We start from the raw sequence: 18,817 nt of genomic DNA, 5'->3' as shown, positions 1-18,817 counted from the left end.
AAAAACTTTTAAAAAGTTACAAGTAGCATACATAAATGAATTTGCATTCTTTTGGATGTTACAATTACTCACACGACGCATTTCTGTTAGTGCTGAGATCTCAGTTCCTACAGAGGTCAAGTAACCTGACAAAGTCTATAGAAAAAGGATATAGGAAAAACCTTAAAAGGACCAGAGCAACAGCAACAACTAAAATATATTTAATGCTCAAAAGCCTTCTGGTTAGGGAAATAAAAAATATAAGGGAAAATACTATATCATTTATAGAAAAGATTAATATGTTAACATGACAGAAGTATATTTAATTTTCAGAAATCCACTAACACACTACTGAGAAAAGGAACAAAGCAGGGTTCAGTAAAAAATTAACTGCTCCAGTAAAATTATATTAACAGTGATGGATACAGGACTATGGACTGTCATGCTACGTGGGATGAATCAACCACCAATTCCCAGAACCTAGGAAGTCATCACTCTTCATCCAGCCATCAAAAAAATTTTACATTTTCTTGGGAGGAATTTGGTACTGATCAGAGTCAGGGACAGGCTACTAAACCAGCTTTTAACAACTCCCTGTAGTTAAAAAAAACTACCAACCTTCTCTGTAACAAAGGAGTGTTTTTCATGCTAGACTTTTCACAGTGTGGTTATTCCTTTATTTATGGAATATTCTATGCGTTTTCCTTTACTTACTGTCCTGTGTTGTTAAAAAATTATTTATATTTCCAAATGTTAAAGAATTTTGTAAGAGGAGATAAGAAAAAAATAACTGGCAATTCTTTACCAATTTACCAAAAAAAAGTAAAGTACACAATTAATACTCAAAGCCCATTCCTTTCAAAGCTCAGTATTATCTACAAATAATCAATGACTTACCTGTATAGGAGTGTTCCTCTCTGTGGGAGGGATCATATCGGGGGACAATGTTTGTGGAGGATCAATCCCTTTACTGACCTTCTGTTGTATGAGATACATTGCTAGTGCAAACTGATCTTTGCTTAGCTTTCCCATCTGTCTTGTGTCTGCCAAAGCCCTGGTAAAAAATAGATCACACTTATAAACAAGGAAAGCTTATTTCTCCTTGACCAAGGCCTGAAATACACACATGCATGCAATTTTCTTTTGATTCAGACTCATCAGAGCTTGCTTATTCTAGTGAAAGAGTTCCATAAACAGAGCAGTATTTTATTAGACATATTTAACTGAATAGAAGATCGATACTCTGAGAAAATATTTAGAGCACTAAAACTTAAAAAAAACAACTGCAATTCAGACTGACCTATATCCCTTTCCCAGAAAAGCAAAGCAAGTATTTATTTTTCCCTTCTTTTTCCATACAGCCTACACATTGTAGTGCAGCAAATAGGACAAGTAAAAGAGGTTGGGTTTGCGGTTGGGTTTTTTTTGGTTTGTTTTTAATGTTAGGATCACAGTTCTGGCTGGATAATCTGACTTCCCAGATCAGCAAGTTACAAAAATACAGCTGCTAGGGAATTCTTACCATATATGTGCTAGGAGATTCTGAGACAGACCTGAATGCATAAAAATGTCCTTAACTTCTTGGCCACTCACAAAACCATCCATGTCTGTGTCTGTTTTTAAGAAAATTTCATCGTATCGCACTTTTTCAGACATTGGCACTACCCAATTCACAGATGGCTGTAAAACAAAGTTTCGTGTTTCAAAGGAAGATAAACAGTCTTTATCAATACACTGAGTATATACGACATTATTCAGATGCATGCACTGAACATCTTGCACAATCAAATCTGTTTGTTAACTAGGTATCTCCCCTTTTCCCATGAATGTTTTAGCTTAATACTTTTTATCTGAATTATAAATACTGATAAACAGCTATTCACTAGTTGAAAAGAATTCATTCTTTGGAAATATGGACCCAAGTGGCCATACTAAGTCCTCATGCTAGTAATACAGAAGCTTTAGAAGGTAGATTAATTATTTCTTTGGTATTAAAGCAGATACATGAATAAAACATTTTTATGGTTTCACTTTCTAAGAAAAGTGAAGATTCCCCATAAGATTTGCTACCTCATGGTCACTGACTAAAATTCACTCTTCTTCTGTTCTTTCAAGTCTTACCATTCTGACTTCATTCCCTCCACCCAAATCATCTAACAACACACACATTTTCAGAAAGTGCTCACATGAAGCAGAAATCAAAAAGCAGTTTTATTTTTTCCTGCAGTTTACTGATACAAAACAAAAAAGCAGGGGGGTGGGGGGGGGTGGGAGCAGAGAAAAAAAGATTTGTACCTGTGCTTGTTTGATGCTGTGCTTAGGAGACAAACTCCCTGTGCTGTTCAGACTGTTGACACTACCATGAGATGGGGTAGAACGGAGGCTGTCTTTTGGTGGAGGACTTGCAGGGAGAACAGGAACTGCACCAGGAAAGACAGGTGTCTTCTTTCTTTTAGAAGGTGGTATGAGAGAAGGGGGTAATAGTGAAGGAACTGGCTCCTTCTCAAGAGCTCTATACACCAAATGCATTGCCTGCAAAGGCAAAAGGTCAGATACCATTAATAATTAGAAGAAAAAGCAACACGATTTTCCAGTGTCAGTCATTCACATATTAGTAAAACAAAGACAGTAAGATTAGAGATGTAAAGCAGAGCAGATAATTATGAAAGTAATTCCAAAAAGTTTAATCTTGATGACAGCCAAGAGTCAGTAGATGGATTTGAGAGAGATCATTTAATAGAACCATGTGAATAATTTAGATTAGAACAGGCGACTGTAGCAGAGAAAGCTGCAAAGCTCTTCAGAAAAAATAGTGATTTGATCTAGAAGACACACTGTGAACTGAGAATTTAAAGCAACCTACCACAGCAAATTCATCCTTGTCCAGGTGACCATCTTTATCAATATCACTGAGATCCCAGACCTACAGCAATTATGACAAACACAATGATTTGGAGAACAAGTTAAATTTTGTGCTTTTTATGTTAATCACCATCATATTAAGCATGCTCTCTAAAGACTCCTTTTTGAGAAGATTGTATTAGTTACATTAGACCTAGCTAAACATTCTCTGATGAAACAGACTGGATTAGAGTTTTCTGGCAATGTGAATCAACACTGGCTCTAACATACTCTGGACACAACACAGGCAGGTTTTTTCATCTTTCTATTTTGCAGTTATGGAGTCATCAACCTGACTAAAAACATCCCAAGGTGGCCTTCAGAATTGTGTGGAGGGTACGGGCTACCTGATTGTCCAAATTTGTCTTAGAAGAAAGTTAAAATGTTTTAGAAAAGTCAGTAAATTTCTAATTTGCATTCCATTCTTAGATTTCTAGTTTTAATTTTTAGTCAAAAAAATACATCCACCCCCCCAAATTTTCCATAGGACAGAATTTAGGCATCTATCAATTTCAGTTCATCATTAGGTCAGGTGCAGTCAACAAAACTTGCAGGAGATTTAGAAGGATAAAAGACTTTGTGTACTCTAATATTCAGCCATCAGCTAGCACCATTTAATCAGCAATAGGACTAGGAGACTGCAGAGCAGAGCAAATGGAAAGCTAAGATGGAAGCTCAATCATCTGAACTCTACTCCCAGCTTTATCACTGGACCCCTGTACAAATTCAAGCTAGCTGATGAGTCCTTTGCCTTTTCCTCAGTACCCTATCCTGTCTGCAAACCTTTCTGAAACAAGAAAAACCTTCTCAAGTTTCTGTCATGACAATAACAAGACAAAATAAAAAGCCTTTCAAGACAGAGTACTTTACAATATTCAAGCACAGAATTAAAACAAGTCATACTTAAATTTTTTAGATAACATAGAGAAAGAGGCAGTTCTTCCTAAAGAGATGAAAGTATGTAATGCAGATACATCTCTTATCTAGAATGTATTCATTCTCAGTCCCAGCAATATGCAAAACATTAAAGAATACGTTATTTTAAATGGAAGCAGAAAAATAATTTAAGGTTTGCTTCCCTTGCAAATATGCAATGGATGCATTAAGCTCATATCTCCGAAGTATTTATAAATATACATGAAAAGAAATACACGACAATTTGACAGCTACTATAAATTAGGATGTTTTAAAGTGTTCTCTTGCACAAACAGTGCATAGATTTAATGGTATGTCTAATAACTTGTATTTGGAAAAATGACAAAACAGCAGAATATAATGTTATAAAAGCTATTGTGGTTTAGGAGAGCTTTTTCTTGTTTTTAAACAATCAAAATCAAAATTTTCAGCTCTTAAAATGAATACAGAGATAATGAAGTCAATCTACTCTAGGGCCCAAATTACTACTATTATTCTTACCTCTAAGTGGAAGACTTCAGAGTGCACTTAATGTTCCTGCTTTACAACATGCACTCAATCTAAAACCTCAGCCAAAAACTGATCTATGTTGTTAAGTTACATTTAAATATTTAACACTGCAACTACAAGAAGCTAAATAGAGAATGGCTAAAACTAAACAACATACTTACCCTTCCTAGGATATCAAGAGGTAGCTTTGAATTCATCAGTACTGGTTTTACTTTGTCTCCTGAAAGTAAACCATTTACTGGCAAAAGGCTTTCAAAAATACCATCAAACTTTGCTTTTTCTTCCACCTAGTTGGTAAGAAATAGCCTGAATAAGTAAAAAAGTGTGCCTGTGTGAGTGTTGAAAATGAGATCTTGCAAGAAATAAAGACTGGTCAGTAATATATTCATAGTAAATTTCCAAGCTTTCTTGCAAGTGCCAACCATGCTGTTATTTAACTGTAAACCCCACAGAGCTGTATTTAGGAGTTTAATTTCAAAGCTAAGGTTATGATAGCTAAGTGATTTTAACATGCAGCATACAAGATGTGTCTCTGTAGTGTTCTAACAAGACAACGCATCCTGATTAAAACACTGCTGACCAGGTTTTAAACAAACTTTGACAAACTCTGTAGAATCGAAAACTATTATTTCCAAATAATTTGCTTCCCACTTTGAAGTAAAACATGCACTTTAAAAAAAAGTACAAAAAACACCCCCCCCAAAACATCAGCATTAGAAGTTATTTTATTAAACGTCTACCCTTTGGAAAATGTTTGTGTTCAAAAATCATCTCAATACAAATATCACCACAAATGTATCGAAAATTGTTTTTTTCCAGTGCTATATATTGTGTGTTATCACTGAATACCAATTAGAACATATGAACTCAAGCTTTAAATTAATACTTCAGAATGGATTTGGTGAAATGCTTTGCTGTTCTCAGTGGGGTTCCTTTATACAAACATGAAAGTGCCTACTACTAGGATTCTGGAAGGAATCCAGGCAGAAGATTAAAATTCATTGTGTCTTAAAAACATCACACCAGGGGTTGTCAAAGGCTTGTTTAATACTTTTTTCAAACTACAGCTCAATATTCTCTATTGTGCACAGATCTGTCATCGGAAAGGGAGGACTTCCAAACTGGGAAATATGTTTGATACAAAATTCTCTCACTGGGAAAATTACAGACAAGGAAGACATTTACTTCTAAAGAATGGATGGAATGTGTTGTCTTTTACACTTACCCTAACAGCCCAGTGAGTCTCTGTTGAAGTTGGTGTGATCAGCAAAGGACTGCTAGTGTCATGCTAAGAATAAAAGACATTTTTAATTTATACGTATTTATACAAAAATACACAGTCTTCTGTCTCTAATCCTTACTAATCACTTTAAGAGATGGTTATAGACATGAAGCCTAACTACACTGAATAAAAGGCTGCACATGTACCCAAATAAAACAAGAAGCCATACTGATTTATACTATTATAGCACTTTGGTAAAGGCATTAAGTGCATTAGGTACCCAAACACAGAACTAAAACAAGCAAAAGGAGGTTGCAGAGCAGCTACTGCAGGCAAAGCTGCAGTCATGCCTTTTACTACACACTCCTGTTGACCTAGCCCCAAAATAATCTTTTGTTATTTTTCTTTTTTCATAAATTCAGAGTTGAGCCACATCAGCTTCCTGAACAAGCTGACTGTAGTTAAACTTGTACCAGTTTTGCAGTCCAGGAAGGAGCTTGTACATAATGCTCAGGAAGACAGGACTATGGCTGCCATGACCACAGTTGTCTTAAGTAATAGTCTGACAGCAGCCTGAAGTCTCAGAACCATTACATTTATGGAACAGAAAACTATTCCAGCATTCCAACTGAAGCCTTAGTTCTCATACAACACATACATATAGTTCTATATTACTTACAAATTTAGGAGGTGGCACAGTCAAGTTTAGACTGCTCAGGTTAACATCATGGCCATTCTGTGCACATGCTACAAGGCGCAATGCAACATAGAAACCCTAGAAACAATAGTGTTTTCTATTAAAAAAAGCAACCAGTTGAAATCAGTCTCCAATAACCCATTTACGATTTTTAGTAACACTGTATACGTGCAACACAGTAAAGTACAGAAAATACAGATGTATAGCCCCATTCAGTTAACTGCATAGTGATAACTATCCAACTGCTTTTCAAGATGATTCTTGAAAACTATGATTTCAAGGAAAAACTCTACAATAACATGAGCAGAAAACTTCAAAACTCTTTTAAGGGCTCTCCCGTAATTAATTAGATTTTAGCTATTTTTCTTAAAAATTAATGTTAAAAAAAATTTCCTCCGTATATACAAGTAACTTGATATTTGATATTCCAAGCTATTTTTAGTAATGCTAGTTATATTTTTTCCATGCAACAAAGGCTTCTGAAATAAATCTTAGAAAATCACAGCTTGTAACTGTGCAAGACATTGACTATGTATCTGTACATCACAGAGATTATTTACAAAACAAGCGAGACAGAAAATTAGATCTGAACTTCTCCAGCAGCCTCACCAAGTAATATACTTGGATAGCAGCAGTGCTAAGAAAAAAACACCTCCTCTTGTAAATGAAAACTTAAAAAAAAAAGCTTGAAGGATAGCTACTACCGATACTACTGATACCACTGTTTTCTTAAAACAAGGCCAATCTGTGGAAGGTAACATAAGAGGTCTACAGGCACATTTCATTTACCTGTTTATCCAAGTATCCCTTACCCTCTGGGTCAGCCAAATCCCATATCTGTGGAGATACAAAATAAAAGTAATTGTGATTTTAAAATCAAACTTAACTCAGTTCAACTCAGTCCATATTGTATGCCTTCTTGAACTGTTTGTTGCAGTTGTCAAGTTATGACATACAACGTTCTTTAATTCTCCAGTTAACACAAAAGTGTTACATGAGACAAAGTCTCCTTTTAGATTCCTGTGAAACTCAGAACAATACCTTGGAGCTATTACTGATCTGCGGTTAACCTAACGTTCAGTGGATCTGATCTGCATTCCACCAAACTCCTTTTTGCAAACCCCTTCTGCTCAATGTCAGCTGCATGTAAGCGAGTGTGCCAATAATTACTGCATTACCCAATTCCTTCAACTTACTTTTCCAAGGATACTATCAGAGAGACCAGATTTTTTAAGAAACAGCGCAGCTTCACTTGCCCCGACTCTCCCTGTATATGTTGGATCTACCTGAAAGATAAAAATTCACATTCAGTTGAAACATGTCTGTCATGAAAGCAGAGTCAAGAAATTAAATGTCTCCTGTCTCTAGGTCAAAAAGGTCCAGGTCAAGCATGCATTATCACTCAGCAGAGAGAATTACAGAAGTTTAGCACTGCAGTGGGGAAAGGAATGAGAAGGAAATCTTGAGGAAGATGAAATTGCACTTTGTTTTTAAAAAATGTCTGAAGAACCTACCTGTTTGTAGTAAGTTTCATATAATGGATTCCCAGTAGAAAACTGAAAAACATGGGAGATGTTAGGAAAACAAAGAATGAACTGCAATCACAATTAGCCCACCTTTAGGGACATACAGAAAAAAACCCCAAACAAAACAGCGTATGGTACTTTGTGTATTACTTAGACCAAAAATATAAAATGGTATGTTAATCTGCTGTGTTCCAAACTGGATACCTGAAATCTAAGTGTAGATAACAACGATCCCCCCAATCTTGCAGCCAACAGACTACTGTCACCTCTTAAAACTCCTTACTCACCAGCATTCATACTTATACTCGCACTTTTAATAACATCACTATATGGTAATAAGGTTTTGTAGAACAGCTTTGAACTACTTTCCAAATTATTTCAGATCAGTTTGAGAACTTCTGTAACAAAGGCAGAGTTTTCAATGTAATGCTGACTTGACTACCTCCTCAGTCCCATATTTATTCCATAAATGCACTTATGGAATATTTTCAGCAGAAAATATTACACACACATACACAGAGCGCCCTGGTATCAAAATACGCCCATATTTGTGTTTTCAGGACTAGGATCTTAAACTAAAACAGATTAACAAAAGAAAAAAAAGAACAGAACACACCGTTAATTAACAAGTGTCACAAATCCCTGACAATGTTGCTTGAGGATTTCAGCCTGGCGTTATCCCTGTATTAAACCAAAGCAGCAGACACAAAGGTAGGCCCTGCCTTTTTGGTACACTAAACAACCAGATTCCTTTTCCCTCTTGCTGACATTTCAAGCAAATGGGAACTGAAATGCCAGAAGAGGCAGAAGCCTCAACATCCATCTTCTCACCTGTCTCCTACAACTGCTACACGAGTTCTAGCCACACACAGGTTACATCCCCACACCATTCCCCAGCCTCAATGCCAAGAGCAAAACAGCTACAATCCAGTCTCAAACAATTCCCCCATTAGAGCAGTCAAAGGCCTTAAAAAATAAGCAACAAGACAACCCAATAAACACAGTTTAATGAGTGAGACGCTGAGATGTGGAAACATCTCAAAGCCTGCTTGGGAAAACAATCCTCCACCTAAATGACCCAAGTCAGATACCCGATAAATTATTGCTTTGCACTACTCTGATCACTGGTATGTCACCTCCCAAACACTGCCTTCTTCCTTGTCATTCATCCACATGGATTTCTGGGTGCCCTGCATACACTGAGGGGAAGGGAGACAGAAATGTGGTGAAAGAAAAGACCAATATGGTGCATGAAAATTTATTTTACACAAAGAGAATCCTCCTGTAAGTTTACAATAAACACGCCAAATCTTAAGTTAAGGAGCTATCCAAAATAACTAAATATGATTAACCAAATGAAAGCAAACGACTCTTTGAAGATCAATAGTTCTACCTGGCCAGAAAAGAAAATTTTCAGAAGAGTTTCCTAAGCATCTTATGTCTACTTCACTTGTATCTGTCAACAAAATAAGCCGCTGCATTCTCCAACATCAGTACCCTCTAGAAGTTCTCACTCTTCCAGAAACTGGACAGGACTTCAGAAGAAGAAAGCTGCAACCATAACTCATAAATCAGACTCATCTTTTTGCTGGCTTGTAAATGATTGGCATGGATAAGCACTGTGTTCCTGTCCAAAGCAGGAAACACATCACTCAGAGGAAACGTGGAAGTAGGAAATAGTCTATCCAACTCTGAATAAGATCTAGTATGTTTTAGTCAACCACTGGCAAACTACGTATCTCGTTTATCAGAAAGCTCAGAGAAGCTAGCTAAAGACAACTACAAGCTTCGCTAACTAATTTGGTGAGTATCCTAGAGTGTTCAGACACAGAGCAAACCACTCCAGCAGCAGTACTGAGTGATCTCATCCCATCAGTGACATTCTTGTCATCCTCATTTGACACTGTCAGACACGACATACAGCTAACTTACCTGAAAGAGGTGGCAGGAATCCAGGGTGATGTGCTTAAATGCTGTGAAGTTTCTTCCACAGCAATATATTCATCCAAGTGCTGCTGGAAAACACTTCATCACTCGATTCTCTATCCTTGCAGAATTTTACAAAGATTAAGCCTCTCTGACCAATTTACCTAAATGACTGCATCTCTGTGATGAAGCAGACCAGACAAAATGGGCTCAAGTGATAAAAATAGCCTACCTCCCTGTCACCACACGTGACTACATCGCCATCATTCATGAGGATTCTGTCATTTGATGATACCTGCTGATGAAGAACCTACACAAGACAGTGTCAATGGTAGCAATCAGAGACAAACATTTTGAAGAGTTTGCAGTTGATGAGCGGTCAAAGGATACATAACCTATAATATAGCAGTTCAGTTTGACTTACAGTTTAACTACTCTATATTCCCCAAAACATCATCTATGGCCAACGCTTTACACCGTCTGCCAAACAGACGCTTCAGAACCCTGGTGCCTTGTTGTTTGACCTCTAAGTTGAGTTCCTGTACAACTGTGAAGTTCCAAGTCTCGAACTCGCACTTTCACAGCAGATCTGGTACACTGCATTTGTGGTACACAGTACACACACACGGAGACATCTCCATGTCCCTTAATGCAGGTCTAGGAAAAAGGCAGGCATAAACTGCTGCCACCAGAACAATTAATAAAGCCATGTCCTTGCAATCCTCTCTCCTGAGATCACCTCAGGGCCACAAAGAACTCTGGATCAGATGAATTATCTTCCTTGGTGTCCTCCTGTTTCACAATTTTCTTTCAGCCACTCTCGCCACATTGTAAGATGGATGAACATAGGTACCGTGAAAGGGGAAAACCCAAGGTGTTCCACAAAGATTAGAGCCAAAAGAAGGTTGCTGCTGTCCCAGAAAGATTACCTTTGCCCTTATTCTACTTGCTGAGTATCCTGCTGCTTCAGAAGTCTAAGCTACGAAACGATCTGTGCTGCCCCAGTATCTCTAACATAACTCTCCATAATGTTCAGAAGCTGTAGGTCAAACGCGTGTGGCACAGTAGAAAGTCCACTGAGGTGGTGATCAAATAGCCAAGAAAATAAAGTTATCAAAGATAAATCCAGTTTCAGTTGTTAACTCCCAGAACTGATTTTACATGCTTGCTTTTCGACTGCTTTTATGCAGAGCCAGTTGAAACAAAGACACCTGAAACATTGAATAGCTTGCACACTATTCTCTTTTGTCTAAATTCTTTTACAAAAACATCATAAAAATGTAACTTCTTGGAACAATAGAACCATAATATCATTTCTGAGAACAAACATGATTAAACATTTTCATGTGCCTGAATTAGCCATATTGTTAATCGCTCCCAACACGTTCAGATTAATATTCTTATTTTATATCTGAGTGAACATGCTTCAACATTACGTGTAACCTCTCCTATTCCTTTTAATACCATTTCTGGCATTTTATTGTAACTAGCATGTATCTCTACAGTAATCATGAAATCAAGACTATTAAAAGAGGAAGTTTACTAATTTCCAGGGAAATTCTGTTTAACGCCCTGATTACAGCTAGATTACTCTTGATAGTTTAAGATAGAAAAAGAAGTTTTAAAACTGGAATGCTTCTATTGAATTAGTTGGAAAATAATAACGTCAAAATAACTGAGATCTTCACAGAATGTGACCCTTTTCCCCTCAACACAGTATGCTATACAAAATACCCCTGATGCCAGACTTCCAAATGTCAACTAGAATTTAAATAACACCACAGAAGGATTTTCAGTATGATAAATACTTCATACATTTTTTACCAACATACTACTGAAGTTCCACAACAAGAAAACTCGAAAAAGGCCAGAGTTTATTTAACGTATGTATTTTGCACTACATTACTTGAAAATTTCTAATAATAGTTTGTATGTGCAGGGACGTCTTCAGATGTTTCTGAACATGTTAATTTAATTAAACAGATGTTAATCAGGACTCCTGCTGCTATTCAGAAGCTAAAAAGCAGTGCACGCTCTTAATAAGACGCACAGCAAATGACAGTATTACCCAAGAATCACATAAGTTGAATGGAAGGGTAAATTTTCAGAGTTATCACGAATAAAAGCCTGTTATTAAAAGGAAATGGATGTATTTAAATAACGCGGACTACCAACAGCAGTTGTGCTGAACTCCTGACTGGCCTAGCCACAGTATAGAAAACAGTTTTAATTTCAAGGTATATGGGAGTGGTGTCGCTTTTTTGTTTTAAAGGAAATAAGTAAACTGGCTATCTTCACAGGAGCATTGAAAAGAATAAAGAGCAACCTCGCTGCTTAAGTTACCTGGGTGAGAAATTAATCCAGAAACTTGTAGCGATGATAACAACAAAAATCTACTAATCTACTGAAGGATTCCCAAAGGGTAAACCAGGGCTCGAAACACAGGCCCTCGGGGCGGGGGGGGGGGGTGTTGCCGTCCTCCTGTGTGGGAGCGGCCCTAGGCTGAGGGTCTCCCACGCCCCCAGAAGTCTCATCCTCCTACTGAAGAGAGGGAAAAGCCCCTTTTCAGCCCCAGACTCCGAGCCCTTCGCCGTAGTCACTCACGCCCAGGGCCACGCTGCCCCTGCACCTCCCGAATATTAAGCACAGTCATGACACCCAAACAGCAACAGGCGGGTATCACACCGCGGAAAAGGGGGGTGGGGGGTGCGGAACCGTGAGCAGAGCCAGCGTCCCCAGCAGAGAGCGGGTCCCAGCCCCAGGCCTCCGACCCGACCCGCCCGCCCGGCTGCTGCCTTACCCCGGGGGGCAGCCCCGCGGCCTCCACGCGGGGAGGGCGCCCGAGCCTTTCATGCCCCCCCCACCCCCCCACCCCCGGCAGCCAGCGCCTGCTCCCGGAGGGCAGAGCCTCCCCGGAGCAGCTGCTCCCCGCCGCGGGCCGAGGCAGGGCCTATGCCCCAGCGCCGACCCGGCCCCGGCTGCACCCGCCGGCGGGAGCGGGGGCCCCGCAGCAGGGAGGGCCCGCGCCCCCTTCGCCGCTCCGCCGCCGGGGCCCGGTGGGCCGCGCCGCCCCCCTCAGCCGCCCCCCGCCTCGGCAGGGTCCAACCGCCGGTTGTTACCTGCTGGCTAAGAGGGATGAGCGCCGCCATCTTCCTCCCACTGATTCGAGCAGCGGCCGGGGCGGGGGGAAGGCGGGGCGAGCGGCGGCGGGAACCGACCCGGCCGCGCCTGGCACCGCCGGGCCCGGCCTGGAAGGGCGGCGCCGGGGCCTGCAGGGCGGCCACCCAGGCAGCTGAGGGGAGGCGGTTGATCCAGGAGCGAAACGGTGGCGGCTTATCTGTCCCCGGCAGCCGTTCCTCGGCGCCGCCAGCTGGGGCTGCCGAGCAGCCCCATCCTGCCGCAGCTCAGCCCCTGCGTCCCGCAGCCTCTCTGCTGCCGGGCACGGCTCTCCTCCCGCCGCCTCGGGCGAGGCTGGCGGGGACCCACCTACGGCGGGGATAAAGTAGGGCTATGGCTGACTGCAGCTGCCCTGGGGAATGTTCTTACAGGTAACTCAATCGAGGCACCACCGATCGACCTTTTAACCGGGAGAAAGCTGGATACAGGTCATCCAAACAAACCCAGTTATTTTACTTCACGACAAGAAGCCTCATCACAACAAGCTTCACCAAACTAAGCTCTGCAATGAAATACAACAAAGTTAACGAATCCCCAACTGCAAGGTATAAATGTCGAACAGCGGCCTGAACGTGACTAGATCACTGGCCATAAAAAGCTAAATCAACAGGACTTTGTTTAGGAAAAAAGGTGAAGGGTGACTGAAAGCTATTAAAATACAAAGTGCTTCATCCCACAGCATCACTGAATTGTTTGACAGGGGACAGCACGAGCTAAAGAATTTGACCTCAGTTGCTCCATAGGCTAGAAACGGGATTCCACAGATCCTATCTCCTTCCCACACAAAACTCCTCTCAGCTAGCAGCAGGGCAGCCTGGAGGTAAATGCAGAACCATTGCTCTGCATGCCTAGCTTCAGTTTTTGCTGGATTTGTAGCCTTAGTTCTTGGAGCACAGGGGAAGGAAATCCAGAAGAGCGGAAGGACCCAAGAAGCGACAAAAGAAGCAACTGAACAAATGACAAGACTGAGTTTAAGACAGGTCAGACAGAAAAACAGGCACATCATTCATTGTTTCAAATTCCTTCACCCGTTAGAAAAAAAAAAAAGTAATATTTAAGACAGCTTCCAGGCACTGACCGTATTCATTTCAGGCTACTGAAGGGGGGGGGGGGGGGAAACATTGTCTGAATACATTTACGCTTCTAAGGACAGATTTGGGGATGGCCAGGCTACTATCACTGGGGTCCCACCCAGAGACAGAGAGCTAGAATGTTCTGTCAGCAGGTAAGCAATGGCAGAACAGCTGAGAGCAGCCCAGGCGGCAGCTCTGCAGCTGCAGTAATCTGTGAAACTCTTGACAGGTGCACAATTACTACAGAAGCTTAGCAAAGCTTATCTCCTCCTTAGTTTGATGTATGTTATGAAACACACTTCACACATTGACATGCTGAACCCTTTAATGAAATACCATAAAAAGCTTATTATGATATTTCCTTAACAAAAATAAGCATGAATTTTACATTTAATACGAAACCATGAAAAAGTGCAACATGGTTCCAAAACCTAGTGCTTTATTACACGTGTTTTTAATAGATTTTAGCAGTGTTAAGACTTAAAATTAAAAAGACTTAAAAAATTAAAAAGACTTAATTAAAAAAATTAACCTCTTCTACAGAGCATTTAATTATATCATGGTATTTTTATTCAACAGAACTGAAGCAGGTTACAAATTGTAATGTTGAGTTTTTTTTTTTACAAAATCCAGTTTTAGTACAGCTCCATTGGTGCAGATTTCAACAAGCTATTAACAAAATATCAAAATCCTTACGTGAAAAGAGCACCAAGCAATTTAAGTGGAAAAAAAAAAGTTAACTTCTTTCAAATAACCATTAAAACTCCTTCTCAATAGTGTTTCTCACTGCTCTATCCTTTCCAGATTCTTTTTTTCTCTCTAGCTTTTTCTTAAACTGCTGCTCCAAGTATTTTTCTTCTATAACCCTTTCTTGCTCCTGCTCTTCCTCAATCTGCATTATGTTCATTTCCCTTTCAGGACCCTGCTATTAAGATGTCATGTTTCATGATAAGTTCCTGATCAGATTAAACAGGGGATTTTTAAAATGTGGTAATAAAGAACCAAAACAGACCCAAGAATGTCATGTTACCTTCGTTTCTCCCCATGTTTCATATCCAAAGTCTTCTGCATAAGCCTTATCATCTATTACCAAGAAGTTGCCAAAAATTGTGCCAGCTCTCACCTTTGAAGGAATAGGGGGAAAAAAACCCACCAGAATGCCACTTTGTTTTCTAAAGAGTTTTTACCTTTCTTTTCTTTTTAATAGTTTGTTTGTATCATATATTCAATATAAATTAATCATGTCAAGAACCCCAGAATTTGATGAAGAATTCTTTCTTTTTGGACAACTGTTTTCAAGAATCTAAAGAACTTGTTTTAACTTTAGGTACCTCACTGCTCTAAGAAGTCTCATCACTGGCTAGTCAACAAACCTAAGACAAAGGAAAATCTCAGGGGTGCCCCAGAGGTCAGTTTTTCCTCATTAATCTTTGTGTAAATCAGGAGTAACTGAGCTGCCTGAAGCCTCAGTTATGTGCTTCCAAGTCAGGTGGAGTAAGTCATACTTTACAGTAGTTACACAAAATAGTTTAGGCCCCTCACTTACCTGTAGATTATTACCATCCAAACAGTAACTACAACAGAAGATCAGCATGTCTTACAGCTCTTTCTATTTTATACATATATTTACAAAGAGCAAGTTAAAAGTCATAGGACTCCAAGATCCCAAAACAACAGATAATGTTTATATGCAAAGGGTAAACAGGTTGCTATATACTCAGTAAGAGAAAAGTTATTTCTTTTCCAGTAAAGACATCTTACCTGCCAGATATCTAGTCCAATGATGCTAATATTTTCATAACTGTACTCTCCAGACTTCAGTATCTAATCTGGGTTGTCAATCTGTGGATGAGGCCAAACTCCTCTCTAATTTGGGTTATTAATCTGCGTTGGTTTCCATTGCCCCTAGGATAAACCACGAGTTCTGAACACAGGCAAAGAAAAGTTGCTTAAAGTGTTATCCATAGCTAGGATTACAAAATTATTTGTACTCTGTACAGAGGATTCTTGACCACAGCATAATGCCATTCTCCATTCGCAGCAGCATCTTGGGTCTTCGGGTTTCTCAGCACTAGTGTCTGTGATGAATTCAGCTTCATCCCAATCCTTTAAAAAGACACAGGAAGTTTAAGCTATAAACCTAGCTCACAGTTCAACTGTGTCAAACGCACATTCAGCAGAAATGCAATAATCCAGTAATGCAGAATAAGGACAGCAAATTACCTCAGGTTTGATGTCCTCTGGATCATCAATTTGCATCCGATCATCCCAGTCAATGGGTTTCCTCACTGTTGGATCATTAACTTTTCTTGGTGGCAAAAAAATCAAAATCATCTTCTAAGTTGCCAGATGCAACCATTTTGTTATCAATTTTTACGTCGTAAGTCTGATCTGGCCTTATAATCAAAGTATAAAGATGTGTATATCTGTCAGCCTGGGTTTTAAGGAAAGAAAGTAAAATTTTTAGAACCTTAAATATACCTCTTAGGAACTGCCTGACATCAGAATTATAATACTAATTTCTGATAGATTTTTCATGAGCAGCAGTAAGCAAAAATAATTTCCAAACTCTCCTAGAGGGGGAAAAGTAAAATTAATGACATTTTTTACATATATTTTCCAGTCCTGCCGTCTGGGTCTCTGAACAAAACCAAAGTGTTGCAAGAAAACACATTCCCTATCTGACCGGCAAGAGGAAGTATCTCAAGATTGAAACCAGTAGCAGATAAATTAATTATTTTAGTTAATATCAAATACAAGTTATTTAGATCCCAAATAGCTACAGCAAAGGCACATAAAATGGGTTACTACATAAGTTAACAGTAAAAATGTTAAGCATATATCCAGGATCTTACATTTATATCACAATATATATGTGTAATATATATGTATCTCACTGGGAAATGTGGAATGAAAGTTAAAATTAAGAAACACAATGACATACATTTCTTAGTGACATGTAGCACCCTCAGAACCCTGTTCCCTCCTGTATCAGTGTCATGTATTATGAATGCAATCATATGTATGCCAACATAGATAATCATATGAATGCATGCCAACATACCATGAACCAGGAAACATCTGAATAACCCAAAACTAAAGTGATTTTTAAAATACAGTGAAAAGTAGAACTTCTCAAAGGTGTTACATATTTGGAATAGTTGTTTGGGTTTTTTTGGTTTCGGTTGGGGTTTTTTTTTCTTCCCAATATCCCTGTAACTTGTTTATTTTAAAGTTTATGTATCTCTGAGAATGTGTACTTACCTTGCATCTGATTGGTTTCTTGATTGGATGGTGTTTATTCTTGTAATTTAAAATAACATGGACCTTCTTTGTCTCAGATCCACAAATATTTGGCCTTACAAAGAGATTATATGCTTTGTATCCTTAACTTCTTTGCAGAAAAATACAGATTGCTTACCTTTTCCTTCCAATGCTGCTAGACATCTGTCCCATCCCACATATTTTGATGTATTCCAGTCCATTTTTAATGGATGATGCAGCTTTTACTTAAAGTCCTTAAATCTACTTTAGAATTTGATTTTGTGTAGTTTGAGATTTAGTTGTTACAGAACTAACCCCAGAACACAAAAATCCAGGCAAACCAAAAAAAGTTATCTATGGCACAAGATGAATAACTATATATTAGATACATAATGACAAATTTCACTTTGATGTGCACACCAAGACACTGGAAACTACATACAAATATATAAGGGCTGATAATGGTCTGCAGTATGTTTAGTTAAAGGTCTTAAAAAGATCCTGCTGAACAACTACTTTTATTCTACGCTCACTCTAACCATTTTCAGTTATGTGCTTCAAATCAGCTCAGAATGTTTGCATAAATATGTATTTTGTAAATACATATTTAGAGATCTCTCAAGCATGGAAGAACTAAACTCCTTACAATCACAACACCCTTATTTTTTTAAGACAGCCTTCCTTTACTATTCTTCCACCATTTCCACAACCATCTTTGAAGACTTGCACAACAGCACTGCCATCATTTTAGTAATGAAGAAATAACTACAAACTCACCAAACATAATGTAATAATGTGAATCTCCACTTAGATTCTTCTGGTCCGAATCTGAGGGAAAAACTCTTAACATATCCCCCACCACTGTCTATCTGCTGCTCATGTTTCGCAGTGTACTGAATGACCAGAGCCTTCCCTTTGTTACTAAATGGTTTAAATCATGGGACACAGCATAAAATTTAGCATTTTCGCTTGTTTGTGGACCCGTAGAGATATTAGTGTAATAGTCAAACTTATATTTTTCTCCATTTGCAAAGAAAAAAAACTTTTATTGCCACGCATGGCACATCTGTAAAGGGAAATCCCCAGCTTTAGAGGTGGTTCCCAGAGCCTATGCTGAATGAAACCCATGTACCTTTATCCCACACTGCATCTCCATAAAACTACACTGATTTAAACTTCCCAAGGTCTGGCTTGTACTCGGAATTCATCCCCCTCTTCTGCCAGCTGGCTGTCCCGCATGGCCAACACCGGCAGCAACACAAGAGTGGGGTCAATAACCACGGTACAAGTACTCACCTCACACAGCGCCGCAACCAGTGGCTGTCCCACCGGCCACCACTAACCCCTACGCCGGCTCAACCTCCGTCCAGAAACTGCTCCTGGAAATATACCGCGGCACGGACGGAGCGCAGCGCGATCCCGAGGCGCAGGGCCACCTTCAGCGCGACGCCGGCCGGGGCTCCCCCACCGCGCCTCCTCTGCCCAGCCACTGCCATGGCCTCCCTCGCCCTCACACGGCAGCGGCCTCACGCCTCCGCCGCCTTCGAGGCCCCGCTCTTTCCATGTCGGGGGCTCTGATTGGCTACGCTCTCCTACCAACTTGTGAAGCGGGCCCAGATTGGCTCAG

At 39.7% G+C, this 18,817-nt stretch overlaps 2 protein-coding genes across 12 annotated transcripts in view; both read right to left on the bottom strand.

Annotated features, from left to right (window-relative positions):
* EPS15L1 (epidermal growth factor receptor pathway substrate 15 like 1) overlaps positions 1-12,898 on the bottom strand; it is a 47,093-nt gene extending 34,195 nt beyond the window's left edge. For 5 of the 11 annotated variants that reach the window (XR_005827265.1, XM_040589107.1, XM_040589108.1 and 2 more), the window contains exons 1-13: positions 12,796-12,898; positions 9,909-9,986; positions 7,739-7,780; positions 7,421-7,510; positions 7,014-7,061; positions 6,207-6,302; positions 5,531-5,593; positions 4,467-4,592; positions 2,843-2,902; positions 2,275-2,511; positions 1,502-1,659; positions 877-1,033; positions 73-135 (exon numbers count right to left, since the gene is read on the bottom strand). Coding sequence is in view for 10 of the 11 variants with exons in the window: in XM_040589107.1 (XP_040445041.1) it covers positions 73-135; positions 877-1,033; positions 1,502-1,659; positions 2,275-2,511; positions 2,843-2,902; positions 4,467-4,592; positions 5,531-5,593; positions 6,207-6,302; positions 7,014-7,061; positions 7,421-7,510; positions 7,739-7,780; positions 9,909-9,986; positions 12,796-12,825 (1,248 nt within the window). In the remaining variant the exon portion in view is untranslated. Of the gene's footprint in view, positions 1-72; positions 136-876; positions 1,034-1,501; positions 1,660-2,274; positions 2,512-2,842; positions 2,903-4,466; positions 4,593-5,530; positions 5,594-6,206; positions 6,303-7,013; positions 7,062-7,420; positions 7,511-7,738; positions 7,781-9,908; positions 9,987-12,795 lie in introns of those variants that run through there. The other 6 variants (XM_040589111.1, XM_040589109.1, XM_040589110.1 and 3 more) reach the window with 6 other exon arrangements.
* A 1,575-nt stretch (positions 12,899-14,473) lies between these two features.
* CALR3 (calreticulin 3) lies at positions 14,474-18,730 on the bottom strand. Its single transcript, XM_040589118.1, is given in 12 exon segments — positions 14,474-14,848; positions 14,957-15,049; positions 15,688-15,831; positions 15,918-15,977; positions 15,979-16,032; positions 16,150-16,248; positions 16,250-16,360; positions 17,191-17,284; positions 17,964-18,031; positions 18,033-18,127; positions 18,130-18,168; positions 18,320-18,730. Coding segments are annotated over 12 exon segments (1,101 nt in total). The 5' UTR covers positions 18,399-18,730; the 3' UTR covers positions 14,474-14,683.
* Between the last annotated feature and the right edge of the window lie 87 nt (positions 18,731-18,817).

This window comes from Falco naumanni, chromosome 4, assembly GCF_017639655.2.
Source record: "Falco naumanni isolate bFalNau1 chromosome 4, bFalNau1.pat, whole genome shotgun sequence".
Lineage (NCBI taxonomy): Eukaryota > Metazoa > Chordata > Aves > Falconiformes > Falconidae > Falco > Falco naumanni.
This window is presented reverse-complemented; position numbering and strand designations above follow the sequence as displayed.